General features: G+C 48.0%; 1 protein-coding gene across 1 annotated transcript in view; it reads right to left on the reverse strand.

The window, feature by feature from the left end:
• The window catches only part of LOC144128091 (lysoplasmalogenase TMEM86A), a 60,989-nt gene that overhangs the window by 11,744 nt on the left and 34,473 nt on the right, over positions 1 to 14,772 (reverse strand). Inside the window, exon 2 of the mRNA XM_077661166.1 lies at positions 3,004 to 3,397. Within this exon, the coding sequence (XP_077517292.1) occupies positions 3,004 to 3,397 (394 nt within the window). The remainder of the gene's footprint in view (positions 1 to 3,003; positions 3,398 to 14,772) is intronic.

Consider the following 14,772-nt stretch of genomic DNA (forward strand, 5'->3'; position numbering starts at 1 on the left):
GTTGCCTCGCAGTTCGCCAGATGGCGCAGCCTCTCAACGCGGCTAGTTCGCTCGCCTCGATGAGAATTATGCGCGCAGACGACTGCAGTTTTTCGCTGATTCCAGGCAATCCAGCAAAGTTCTGATGTTAAAGTATTTATCGAAAAAACGCAGACTGTCATAAGACCTTACACTAAGGTCTGTGATCAAGGCCAACTAATCCAGTAGTTTGCGCAGGAGAAATTTTTACAACGTGGACAGATAAATACGGAACACCCTGTATATCACACTACTACTCTGTTCAGCAGCGTAGCGAGCCGCATACCTCGCTGGCTGATGGCCTTTGTTTTTTTCTTCTCTCAGAAAAGCTTTTTATGAGCAAGATTTGTCACAAAAACACATAGTGTGTTCTGCAATCAGTTCTGCAATACTGCAATCAGTGCGCTGATTGCAGTATTGTGCAACATATATAAAAAACAGCCGATGCATTTCGAGACAGAGTTCACATCAACGAGGAGTATACTTAAAATGCCGTCAGTTCTTTTCTATATTGTTACAATGTTGGCTCAAGTGCAGCGTCCCCACGTGGAGCTGCACTTGAGCCAACATTGTAATATGAATATTTATACTTCAGAGAGACAGGTGAAAAGGTATACTATATAAAAACAATAAATGCTCTGTCCAGATGCTGCTTAGACCATTTATAATGAACACTCGTTTAGTTGGAACATAGATATATATAGGTACAGCGAACACACAGCTATAGCTGCTAGGTGGAGCACGCGAGAATTCATGACCGATGCGCGGAGCAGTGTTGCGCAATTAGATGGCGAAAATGGGCTAGAACATCAGAGGTTTCCGCTCTCCGTGTATGCAAAGCAATGTGAAATGCAAAAGCAACGTAGGCAACTAGAAAGCAAAATGAAAGTCTCCACTTTAATTGCGGGCTTCGAGTGGAACTGATCTGGAGTAAAGGCTACAGGTCATATAATCTTCTATTAGTGGCGGAATTTAGCACAATGTAAGAAGGCACACACACAGGCGAGCAGGCAGAAAAGCGACATTTTGTCTATCCGCCTGCGTGTTTTTTTTTAATCACGCTAAATTCTACTACTGGAGTGGTAGGCAGCAGCTAGCATATTAAACCATTCCAGCATGGCTCCTTTCCCTTCTCGAGTTCATTTTACGGCAGGTCCTGAAAAAAATGGTATCACATTTTAACAAAGCCACAGTACGTGACCTAAGTCATTCGTGGCATGCAGTGCGTTTGTCAGCCACTTCTGTTATCCCTTCTGCCGCATGACTTGGGTCTCACTCATTTCTTCAGAATAAGATCAGATATGTACATGGGTGAAATGTGGCTCGCAATTTTGTCAGACTTGCCTAATCAAATCTTCCCTGATATCACCAAAACAGCCGTGCACCACACTGCCCGACGATCCCTCCCCACGAAGGCAGCTTCGCTCGCTTCATCGTGTATACACAATAAGCAAGTTATTTTTCTCGTTCAGTCTATGATATGGCACAATTAAAATCAATCAGGCTGGGCTGTCATGCAGACGGCAAGGACAGTTTTCTGCAGATAAAAGACGACGCACAGCATCCATGCATGTAGATCGCCAGCCACGTGTCCACTGTTCACTGGCAGTAAAGATGGGGACTTGGCGAAAAATCGCCATATACGTTTGAATGCAAACTCTGCGCGTAAAAACTTTGTGCTTTGCTGACAGGCGCGACTGAAACCAGACGTGGGACTCGTGGCGTGACACTAAACTCATCCACGGCCAGGCCGAAAAGCACCGTTGCAATGCTCTGATTGAAGCAGAAATGGACAGCAATGCACCCGTGCCGTACAGTAAACAAAAAAAAAGTCGCATTCGTAATGCGCTTCCGAAGTTTTGATCTCAGTCCGCTTAAAACGAACTTCCGGATATTACGAACAAATTTTGCGAGACCTTTTCGTATAGGAGGGTTCGACTTAAATGAAAGAGGAATACCGGTACTGCGTAGATGGAGGAGTCGTACTATTTTGCCCATTATTGTATATGGAGTGCTCAATGGTGCAGATTTGGTTTGGTTTATGGGGGTGTAAAGTCCCAAAGTGACTCAGGCTATGAGGGACGCCGTAGTGAAGGGTTCCGGAAATTTCGACCACCTGAGGCACTTTAACGTGCAATGACATCTCGCAGTACATGGGCCTCTAGAATTTCGCCTCCATCGAAATTCGACCGCCGCGGCCGGGATCGAACCTGTGTCTTTCGGATCAGCAGCAGAGCGCCATAACCACTGAGCCACCGCGAATGCAGAGGGCTCGACAGGTGTGGGTCATTATATATTTGTGCTAAATTGCCCACATTTGCACACTTTATCTACGTCTCCAAAAACAGTGCCTTACCATTTGGAGACGTAGATAAAGTGTGCAAATGTGGGCAATTTAGCACAAATATATAATGACCCACACCTGTCGAGCCCTCTGCATTCGCGGTGGCTCAGTTGTTATGGCGCTCTGCTGCTGCAGACACATATATGTTGTGCAAGTACATATAGTGGCACACGGTGCCCAGGCTCATCACTCAAAAGCACTGCCTTCCAGGCTCAAGTTCTTTTCAACCGCCACAAAATTTCGTCTCCATGATGCATTGTTTTACAGCAAAAAACAAACAACAGAAGTGCACCGAAATCCTGAATTGTGACTCAGCAAGCACGTACTGTGCACTCCAATAGGACAGAAAACACTGAGTTAGTTTTCAATTTAAAAATTTTGTCCAGCTATATATCAGCTCAAATCGCTAATATGTATACTAGATTTTATGTCAGTGGAGCATTTATCACTAAGCCAGACCAGGCACATAACCAGATTTTTTTTCTTCGGGAGGGGCCGAAGGGAACTTTTGGATCAAGACAGAGGTGGTAGCGACCCTTTGGCTGCCTCTTGCATACGTGTCTAAGCATAATCGGTCAGATGCATTGCGGTGTGCTTTCTGAACTTGACGCTCACATATTGCACCCGACCGCAGTACTCACCGTGCAGGTTTGGCAGCAGCAGCGTGGCGGCGGCTGCGATGCACGCGAGGCACACGGCCCCGGCCCACGGGTTGAGCGGCCGTGTGCCGAAGGCCGCGATGTAGAAGAGGTGAGCGGCGCCAAAGGCAGCCATGCCGGGCAGGAAGCCCCAGGGCCACACCAGCAGCGCGTCCCCGAGGCACGAGAGGCCCAGGCCGAAGAGGACACGACGCGAGTAGCAGTGGCGGGCGTCGCCCAGCGAGATGCCGTGCAGCACGACGAAGACCATGAGGAAGGCCACGGGCAGGCACTTGAGCAGGCAGCCCAGCCACGAGGGCTGCCACGAGATGGCCACCACGAAGTACAGGGCCACCGTCTTCAGGAACGGCACCAGCTTGGGACCCACGCATTTCACCTGTACACACACGTGGCCACATGTGTGACCTGCTGAGCCACTGTCTTGAGAATAAGAAATAGTATGCTCTCAGACGACTAGATAATGTGTGCGGGCACAAAATACAGCTCAAAGTATATGGTGGTCACAAGACATCATCATTCATAATTATGGGATCACATTAGCAGTGGCGATCAGAAGAACTGTCACAGCGGGACAAGCTCTAGTAGGCACATATAGGCAAGAGAATGCAGTGTTCTTATTTCTGCACCCAACGCTCTTTCTTTCAAATCAAACTAATGCCCGTGCCATGTGAGCACAAAAATTTAAATTTTCAACCACCGTATTCCATGTTTTACATTAATTAGCACAAAGAGGCTTTCAAATACATAGGCATAATTAAGAGGCAGACTAAGATTGCCTTCCCTTCCTGGGCGAGAAATTTTCTGCCTATTTTTTTTTTATCAGCGAAAAGAGCCACACTGGCCACCATTATTCCTGCAAATAAAATTTTGCCCCCTTCCCATCCCAACATTTTGATGTGAATGCAGGCAGTGTCAATAAGGTATTAACAAACGACCATTTTTGTCAAAAAAAAATTCATTGCGTTAGCAATAACTGAGAATTTCTCAAAATTGTAGATGTATAGTATTCAAAAGCGTCTAGCTCACTTCGTGTAGTAAGATCTTTTGAACACGCTTAGCATGGAGAGAGAGAAAATTTTTATCGATGCTTTCAAGCTGGAGGATGGTTCTCCCAAGTCTGGGAGTCCAAGGGTGGTTCTGGCCTGCCAGGCCCTCTTCACCAGCCAAAGCAGGGCTGAGAGGTACGTCCGAGATGACTGATACCGCCTTCACTTCTCGAGGGTATCTTCTGCTGTTTTGTCGATCAGTGTGTTTTCCTCACATGCCCAGGCCATGATTGAGATCGAAGACCTCGCCACAGTCCGGGCACCTATTGCTATACGTTTCTGGCCAGATGGCTTAGTATCTGGCAAGGCTAGGGTATGTGCCTGTCTGTAGGCCTCTCCAGGCTGCGGCCACCGAGGCCTGCGCACTATTAGCATTTTATCTGGTGGCAGTAATTTCCACCTTCCTAGCATAAAACAATTAATCATTTCCTTGTAACAATTCTGCCCACAGTTCGCTGTTGAGAGAAGTTTGGTACTTAATTTGAGCGCAACGATGCGAAGGAAGCTGACTGGGGAGTTGTGCATGGGGTCGGAACGTATCACTCTCGCACGCAGTGCGATGAACTGCGTGCGATGAAGTCTGGGTCATCCGGCGCACCCCCCGGCGCACCCGGCTGCACCCCCCTCGAAATTTGGACAAAAATTTTTTTCGCTCGAGCTAGAAAGTTGATTAGCACTGACTCAGGTTCCTCATATCCGTAGAAGCGCCATTCAGGATTGCAAGCCAACTTTGCACTCTGCACACTATGATGTAATCTTGCCGGTGATGGCACAGCAGTGAAAGAACGACAGGTTGAAGACAGCGAACAATTCTGAGAGGAACACTTGAGGCTTTCTATCTTGAACTTCGAGATCTACGCAGTATTATCACGAGAACTTCCGCTTTCTCGTAAATTGCCGGCTACATTTAGGAAGAAGTCTAGACCGCCAAACTTAGTAAGAAAAGTAAATTGCCGGCTACATTTAGGAAGAAGTCTAGACCGCCACACTTAGTAAGAAAAGTTTGACACCTTCCCGTGGCGTCACATTTGCCTGTAGACACTCCTTGCCGAAATGACGAAATTTCGACCGCCCCGCCACCCAAACCAAGCTTATATAAATTCGCCCCTCAAAAAGCTTGTACACTTGTTGTGCACTTAAAGCTAAGGCCAGTAGTGTCATTGTGCGATCCATTGTAATGAATTAATAGATAGGACCACATAATTATTTTGGTCCCAGAATAATGCAACCGCAACTAAATTTTGTGTATGGCTACTTATCAAAATAGGATAGTCAATTAAATAAGCTTTTTTATTAATGTATGAGTATAATTCGAAGGAGTCTATGCTCTGCTTCATTTTCTGGTTATGAAAACGATTGTTAATAAGCGCTTCGGACGAATTTATACAGTGTAAATACCCAGAGAGCCACACTTCCATGAAAACGGCTGCAGTGCGTCTGCGATATGATTTGCCGGAGAAAGGGGAAGGAGGCAACGTGTTTTCTCATATATAAAAAGTTTTCGAGAGAAATGCCAAAAATGGAGGCCCGCGCGCTTTTTCCCTACTGTAATGAAAACAGTAAGGAGCGCCGCAGCTAGGCTTCGGAGTGAACGAGTAAAAGCATATGTAACGGCAAAAGAGGGGAAATGACGGCCATAAAACAGATCCGGCAGTCATTAAGAACAGTCGCTGACAAGCGCCAGGACACTCTTAATGACCAGCAAGTCAGCGACTTAACAGGGAGCCGAGGAGACCGACAACGAGCAGATCCTGCTTTCAAAGCGGCCGCCACACTACAGCCTCAAACCCAGCGCCCGGCCAATAACACAAAGCAAAGTAAAACCAAATACACGGAGCAGTATGTTCGTACACCGTGACAGATACAAGATCCCTCTTTCCTGAAAAGACATCCGAGCCCTCTCCTGTCGGAGCCTTCGATTCCCCCCCGCACATCGCCGCCGTCATCCTCGAGTGCTACACCTCACTCGAACCGTGAGTGATGACTGCGTCAATTGCGAAAACGTAGCGGAAAGCGCCGCACGCCAGGAGCGGCGGTGCTCTCAGCCAAAAGGGTAAAAGCAGCCCCGCTTCCACGCTTTGGGTCACACCTGCGAAGTGCTGCGTACGGGCACGCGTCGTTCCGCCGTTTTCAAACGACGCCATCGTTATATAGCTCTGCTGAAGGGCGACCTGTTGCAGACACACAGCGGCACCGGCGAGCATGTGTTTCGAGCCGTCTCGAGATGGGTGCCTGTTCCTTTGATCTCTATAGAGAGATAGCGACACGGAGGCAGACAGTGCACAGGGCATCTTGTTTTAGCCTTCGTCGCTCGCTATAATCAGGGTACGTTCGTACGCCGGCCACCGAACTGGCGACCATTGTGAATGTGCATTTTGCTTAGTGCCCCTCCGGCGTGAGAGGCCTTGCCACAGCGGCGGCAGCGAGTAAATGATTCCGACCATCTTCCCACAAGAGGAGCCGACACGGCCACGTGTTTCCCAGCACGTGCATCTCTGTACAATGAGAAACCCTTTGGGTGGACCCTTGGCAGCTAGGCTCGTCTCCGGCAGAGTTTCGCCGCTCTATCTTCTGAGGGGTAGGCGTCATACACTAATAAATATAAATGTAGCCCGAACAAGCATGGGCCTTACAAATACATTAAGAACATTGCTATAATATTGTTTTGGTGCTACCTGGAAAATTCACAAATGGTCACAACAAAGTCAGGGCATGAGAAAAATGATAGGAGAAAACTAGGAAAGGAAGGACAAACGTATTCCAAGCTAGATGAGGCAATTACGACCGCGCACTAAAAAATCGTAAGCTACTACCCGCCACATCTTTGCACCATACCCACTGATATTGATCTCATGTACTAGGACCAAAACATAATAACAATGTTACTTTTTTTGCTTTAGTCGAGAGTTAATTGTAAGTTCTTAATGTACATTCCTAATGTTTTTTGTAATGTTATATATTTAGTGTTTTTATAGCACTCTATAAAAATAAAAATAAATGCACCATTCTCGAAAATGTTAAAGCAACCTCCCACGAGCATACGGGTCCACCAGTTGTGACGTACGGTACACAAGTTGACACTTTTCAAAGACTAACTGCGGGGGCGGCACTTCAGTCCACACACAGCACAGCATGCTAATCATACATTCGCCTCCGAACGCGTGCTATATCATGCCAAGCCTATACACCCGTTACCAACGGGTGGCCGGTGAGTAATAGTGACGAATGGGTAATAAAGAAAACTTCCTAACGAAATATTGAAGCTGTGCAAAGAATGCATGGCAGGCACAGTATGAGAGATTTAGTTGCAACGTACAGCTAGCCGAATATTATATTTACGGTAGGAACAGTGATAAAAGGTCTGGGACACGCATATTGCACTTTTGTTTATATTTATGATTACAACGTTGCAATAAAGTTTAGAGGACTACATTAAAACAATGTTCATTTGGAACATTAAAGTAATGGTTTGGCACAACATATAACGTTGTATGGTAATTTTTAGCAATATATTAACATTAAAAATCACCACATCAAAATAATGTTTACTCTCAATGTTTAACTAATGCTTTCTTTATAACACATAATGTTATTTAATAATGTTGAACATAACTGTAACATTCCAATGCGGCATTTAACGTTACTGCCATTATTCTAATGTTCGGTGTGACCCGCGACCCATTAAACTCGTATGAACTCTATTGTAACCGAGCGCCCTTTCCATGGCGTCCGTTTGTTTGAGTGCCTCCTTTACATTTTGCGACCGGAGCCTCGGTGCGGTGGTTCAGCGGGTAGTGCTCTTCACTGCTGAGCCCGAGTACGCGGGTTCGATCCCGGCCGATGCGGCCGCGTTTCGATGGAGGTGAAATTCCGAAGGCGCCCATGTACTGTGCGATGTCAGTGCACGGTAGAGACCCAAGTGGTCGACATTATCCGGAGCTCTGTACTACTGCGTCCCCCATAGCCTCAGTCGTTTTGAGACTTTAAACCTCATGAAAACACACAAAACAAATTTTTACGACCGAAGTGGCGAATGTCCCTTCCCCTCGGAAGTCGCGCGGCGTTCCTTTCACCCCCAAAGTGCGCACTTGGGGACACTGCGGCAAGTAAGCCCTTGCACTTGTGCGCGCCTCTGTGTTTGTTTGAGCTTCGGTGGTTTTAAGTGGCCGGTTGTCAACGGAGCTGAGAACAACCGAGGCAGCGGACGAGAGAGCGACGAGCGGAGAGCAGTGTGTGCGCGGTTGCTCGACTGCGGATGCGCGAGCCAGATCGAGCGAGGTGTATGGAGCTGCGAGCGTGCATTTATGCTGTAAATAAGTTTTCGTTGTATATATAGCCATTTTTTTATTTCAACGTACGCGTTCAACTGTTTTTCCAATCAATGTATATATATTTTCTAACACTATCAACCACGAGGAACTCCATCCAGCTTTGTCTCGCGCGGTCCCGAATGATGGACATCCGACGCTTCTTCAAGCGTCAGCGGTTGTCTGACGAAGCGTTATCCAACTCCGCCACTGAAGATTCTGGTGCGACACGTGACAACGGTGTAGTATTTGACCATAGTGATGCAAGCTTTCATCACCGGAGAGTAGCTGATGTCGTCGACTCCATGGAAGGGACACCGCCAACATGCTGTGAGCTCCAGTGACGGATCAGGCCGAGATGATTCCCTTTCTCCTTTCTTAGGACTGAAGTCCGGATTTGACCAGAGCGATGCAAGCTTTCATCACCGGACAGTAGCCGATGTCGTCGACTCCATGGAAGGAACTCCTCCAACAGCGAGCTCCAGTCACGCAGTAAGACGAGACGATTCCCTTTCTCCTTGCTTGGGATTGAATTCCGGAGACAACAGCAAGAAAACAACTAACTTGCTTCAAGAATATGACTTAGGAGAGTTTCTGGGTAAAGCTAAACTCACTGGCATCCCGGACTTTTTGAAGTTACGTCTTCTTACTAAGCCATTGTCGCCAAATGTTACATACGACTTTATGAAGGATGTAACACCTGGAAAGAGGCCTTTTCGCCACCAATGGCTCGGAGATTACGCCTCTTGGCTTGCGTACTCAGCGACAGCGAAAGGCGCCCTTTGTCGTTTTTGCGTCACTTTTCCTCCGCGTGTTCACTGGGGTACTCAAGGTAGTTTTATCGTGCGCGCTTTCAGTAACTGCAGAAAAATGCACGAGGCGTGCAGGGATCACGTAGAATGCCAATGGCACCAGGAGGAAATGACGGCCTCATAGAACTTTATGGATGTGATGAAAGGCAAGCAGCAGCTACCCGTTTTACAGCAGCTGAACAGAGCACTGCACGAGCAAGTTGAAAGGAATCGTGAGAAACTATTTCCAATAGTTTCCACCATTGCCTTTCACGCGACGCATGACTTGCCAATTCGCGGCAAGCAGTCCGATAGTGGAGTCATCAATGATCTCCTTGACTTTCGGGTAGAAGCTGGAGATACTCGACTGAAGGAGCACTTGGCTTCTTCTGCTGGCAATGCTAAGTACACTTCTGTCCGCATCCAGAACGAGATCATCACAATCTGTGGCGACATCCTGAGAGAGTAGATAGTTGCCGAAGCTAACACCGCGTGCTTTTTCCGTTCTTGCTGACGAAACTGCGCAGATATTTCAGGAAAAGAGCAGATGTCTATAGGCGTTCGCTTTATTGAAAACGCGGGAGCCGAAGTGTGCATATGAGAGCAAGTTTTGGAATTTGTAGAGCTGGAGCAATTAAACTCCGCTTGTATCGCCGCTGCAATCTTGAAGCCTTTGACGAATGCCGGGCTGATTCTTTCGAACCTCGTTGGACAGGGGTACGATGGATGCTGTACAATGGGTGGAAAAGAATCCGGAGTGAACAAAATAATACAGAACAGTTCCCGAAGGCACTATTTTTTCATTGCGCAAGTCACAAACTAAATCTCATCATCAACGATTTGAACGACGTCTCTGAAACACGTACAATTGGGATAATCAAACAAACCATAAACTTCTTCCGCGAGAGCGTGCTTCGGAGAAAACTGGTGACCAACATTCCGATGCTGCGTAAGACAAGATGGTCTGCAAAATAGAAGTCCATTAGGATATTCTCTCAGCATTACGTGGCCATAGTCGAAGTACTCGAAGAGCTCGCGTCAACGGAATCATGCTCGAACGCTGCAACTAGACAACGAGCTCACATCCTCTACTGCGCAACAAGCTCATCTTTCATCGTCTGCTTGCACACTGTAGCTAAGCGCAGCGCTCGGCTCGAACCAGTTACGAACGTTCTGCAAGGTGTATCCATGGACTTCCATTCTGTGCATGACCACATCAATGAGCTGCGACGTATTTTTCGCGGCCATCGGACAAACGCGGTAGGGGAGTTCTTTGACATCATGAAGGCAGCAATGGAGGCAGCCAATCAGTTAAATGTGTTGATATCTGTACCAAGACGAGTCTCTCGTCAGGCCCACCGAGACAGCTACGGGATTCAGTCGCCCGAGGAATACTACCGTGTGGGAAAATATGTGCCGTATTTGGACTTTCTCACTGCTTCTTCAGCTCTCCGCTTTTCCCAAAGCGATGAGAGGAGCTTCAACCTTCTCCAGCTGCATCCATCAAAAATGGAGCACTTGAGGAGTGTTGAGTTCGCTGCCCTCGCCGAAGAACTCCAGTGCTTTTACGGCATCGACAACTTCAAGGAGGAGGCCATCTCTTGGTACGAGATGAGGTGCAACGAAACTGGGGACCCATTAGAGATAACTTACTGTGAGCTTCTACTTCAGGCCAAGACATTCTTCCCCGGTGTTGCAAAAGCCATTGAGGTCGCTCTAGCTTTTCCAGTTACTACCTGTACGGTCGAACGCTCCTTCAGTACAATGAGGAGAGTGAAAATCTGACCGCGCTGAATGATGATAAAAGACAGGCTGGACGGCCTTTGTATGATGAGTGTGCACCGAGAGCGTGTAATGAAGCACACAAATGACTTTATCCCCCGTGTCATCACGAAATTCGCCCAGAAAAATCGGAGGCGTCTGCAGTTGCTGTTCAAGGAAGACTGACTCAGTGACTGTAGTGGCGTGTTTGTGAACATACTGCGCTGTGTGCTGGTCATCAATTCGAGTGAGACGAGAACCCGCATGCAGCAAGACTGAGCACTCTTCTCCACGAAGTCATAGTACCTTTTTGCAATTTTTATTAATTTTAATTGTTTGTTCGTTAATAAACTCCAATGCATCTCTCCAAGCCACACATTAATTGTTGATTGTAATTTTTCTTTCATGTGTGTATTTTACTTATTTATTAATAAATAAATAAATTTGCTCCGCAAATAGTGCCTTTTTGCTGCGAACGTACCGCTGCCCCCTCCCCCCTCCGGCGCCAACAACCAACGGACCCCCCCCCCCCACAAACAATTCTGCGGACGCCCTTGCGTGCACCTACATTCCCCGCTGTTGTGGCTAAGTGCATGCATGCATGTCATAGACATTGGCTGCTAGCCCTGCAGGTAGCGGGATCAAATCCCGGACACGGCGGACGCGTATTTCGCAGGAGGCGAAACGAAAAAAAAAGAAGCCCGTGTGTTGGATGTCAGTGCACGTCAAAGAACTCCGGGTGGACAAAATTACTGCGGAGCCTTCCACTACGGCACCTCCTTTTTTCTTCTTTCACTCCCCCCTTCATACTTTCCGTCACGGCGCCGCGGTTCCAGCTACGTGTCCACCGAGAAGGGAGGCAGTTACTGCGCCACTTTCTTTCCTTATAAAGCATTTGTTCTCGTTTTTGTTTGTTTTGCTGCGCGTACCGCGCCAACGCCGGTGGCAACAACGGGCGTCAAATTGCAGCTAGGCCTACCGAAGCGCGCGGCGCGGTTCAGTCGCGCCACAGTCACGTGGCGGCAGATGGCCGGCAAGAGAACGGGGCCACGGCAATCGCGCATTATCGGACTGCACTCCGAGCAATTTAATCACCCAGTGAGAGGGCAGTCGGCGAGACAATGGCGCCTAGCTGATGCTGCATACCGGCTTGTATACACCTAACTCATTGTTTCTGGGAACGCAGGAAGTCCCGCGATATCTCTGCGCAGACTATCGCAAACTTTCTTTTCCTTCGTTTTATATTTTTTTTGTAATCAGAGAGAGCAAGGTCGTTACGGCGAAGTGTTGGCCGATAGTTTTAGCCATGTGTGAGCGCAGCATGGGTTAATGGCACATGGTATCGGTAAGGAGCTGTTCGTAAGCTACCGTCGCCCTGAAGAACGCAGTTTGTTTTTAGAACGCGACGTATATTTGCAATGTTGCGTTCCACCCATCTCGCGAACGGCTTAACATGAACAAATTATTTCAAACATCTTGTTTCACGTATACATTAGGAAAGTAAAAAATGAAACTGTGAAGGTAAGGAGATACAGTTCTGAAGCCATATATATATATATATATATATATATATATATATATATATATATATATATATATATATATATATATATATATATATATATATATATATATATATATATATATATATATATATATATATATATGCCGTAAAAATAAAAGGAAGAAAGTCGGCCCCATGTGACAGCCCCTAATCCATTTCAATAGTGTGAGCCGGGTCTGGGCCCACACATGGGGTAGATTGCAGCGCGTGCCCGGGGAAAGAAAGAACGGGACAGCTTCAAAGCTTGGTGGCGCAAAACTTTAATTGCCAACGCTGTAAATGGTGGGGGCGAAGCCCCCTACATGGCACTTGGATGCTCCCTCACTGTGAGGAGGCACCCCTACAAAGCGAACGATAGCCCTTGGAGAGCAATCCTGAGAGCGCGGGAGATGAGCCGGCGCTGGTCTTGAGGAGAAGTTTCGGTCATAAGAGTCTCCCCGTAAGACTCCGCCACGGTCGGTGATGGGGGTGAGGGAAGGTGGGGCATGTGAGCAGGGTGTGGAGAAAGTCTCCTGGTTCGCCGAAAAGTTCGCATGACGAGGGGAATTGGTCTGGGTATCGGGCATGTAGTAGTATGGGGTATGTATGAAGCAGTCCGAGTTTGTAGTCCTCGCCAGTGTGCGGCCTGCGCTATGGTGAGGGATGGTGCTGGGGGTACGTACACCCTTCGTTGTTCCCGGTAGTACGAGAGAATATCACGGAAGGAGAGCAGGCGCTCCTCGGCCCGTAGAAGGGGCTCGACAGCTTCAAAGCTTGGCTTGGCTTGCAGAAGGCCGGCCGCATAATGTAACGCTCCCTCGTTTGCATTGTTTCCTCTGTATGAGAGGAACGAAAGGATACCTTAACAAAATTACTACTCAGAACATCCGCATCCCGAACAGGACATCCTGAGAATACTTTTGAGTGCATCATGGCTAAATGACCTCATGAGGATGTCCGCAGTTTGTAATTTTCTGGACGACTCGAAGATGAAAATTCTGCATATGTACTACAATTGTCCTATCGTATACAATATATAGGACAATATTGTGGGAATGAACTGAGATCAAATCAGCTTTACCTCTCGCATTCGGCTGTCACTATTTAAAAATAAGAGGTTTAATCAAAGATATGTGTGTACATTGCATATACGCCGACGGGTTTTCCACCGAATTAGCTGTATACGCCGTTGCGTAGTACGCATATGCTGCGTCTTGAGCAGCTGCTGTGTATATACAGTGTTCAGGTGCTGAGCACGAGTTGGAGGGTTCGAATTCCAACCGCTGCGGTGGCATTTCGAAGAACCGCGGGTGCAGCCGAAATAGATTAAGAGCCCTCCTCTGCAACACTGCCTGCATGGTCTCTCTGGCTTGTGGATATCTGGTCACAACAAATTTAATATCGTCCAGCTATCGACGGGGCTTTTTTTTTCTCTCCTTCTGGTGATCGATTTCCACTGCACTGCCCCGCAAACCCTTACCGATTATGGAGCGTTGTCTGCGACAAGCCAGATAGGCATTCGATCGCAGCTCGGGAAATGACTGCTGGGACTCGACCGGAAACTGCGCGGCGTTCATCCTTCCCGCCCGTTTTTCACGGGAAGATAACTCGCCTCGGCGCTCACGTAATTGCGGTGATTCGCTCGCACTCGTGACGAACGTTGCTGCTTGCGTTTCCCGTATACAGCTTGGTTTAAATCTCGCTCGCCGTTCGGGGAATTGTTAGCCCGCGCGTCATGCGGCGTGCCTTCGGAAACCAGCTGCGTGTGCGGAGAGCCCCCCGCCGGGCATTGCGGGCGCTTTTGTCAGCGCATTGCGAGAAGCGATTGAGCAATGGCGCGCGCACGCGAGCTGCCTTCGGGCGCCTGCAACGGCTCACGGAGGAGCGCCTGTCTTCGCTCCTCCGGCAGCAGCGGGTTCTGCCGACTTGCTTTATTGCGCCTGAACGCGCGCGCACGCACGTCACACGCGAATGCGGGTGTTCTCGAGTTCTGTACAACGTAACTAGATAGGCCGATTGTTTCCGTCGGTTTATTTTCGTCGGAACTTGATGTGCATGCTAGTTGGTGAAGACGTACAGTCATGCACAGAAGTTTGCGGGATGCAGATTCGCGGGAAAAAAAATGATTTCCGCGTTGCCCTGCTAGCCATTCAGACGGTATTCTTCTACCAGATGGAACACGCATGCCTACAACACGCATGCCTCATCACGCTTCTATGCTTTTCATTGACCTGTTGTGCCTATAACCGCTCCGCAATAAATTTTTTTCCGCCAATCTGCATCCCGCACTTTTGTCCATGACT

The sequence above is a fragment of the Amblyomma americanum genome, chromosome 4 (genome assembly GCF_052857255.1).
Source record: "Amblyomma americanum isolate KBUSLIRL-KWMA chromosome 4, ASM5285725v1, whole genome shotgun sequence".
NCBI lineage: Eukaryota > Metazoa > Arthropoda > Arachnida > Ixodida > Ixodidae > Amblyomma > Amblyomma americanum.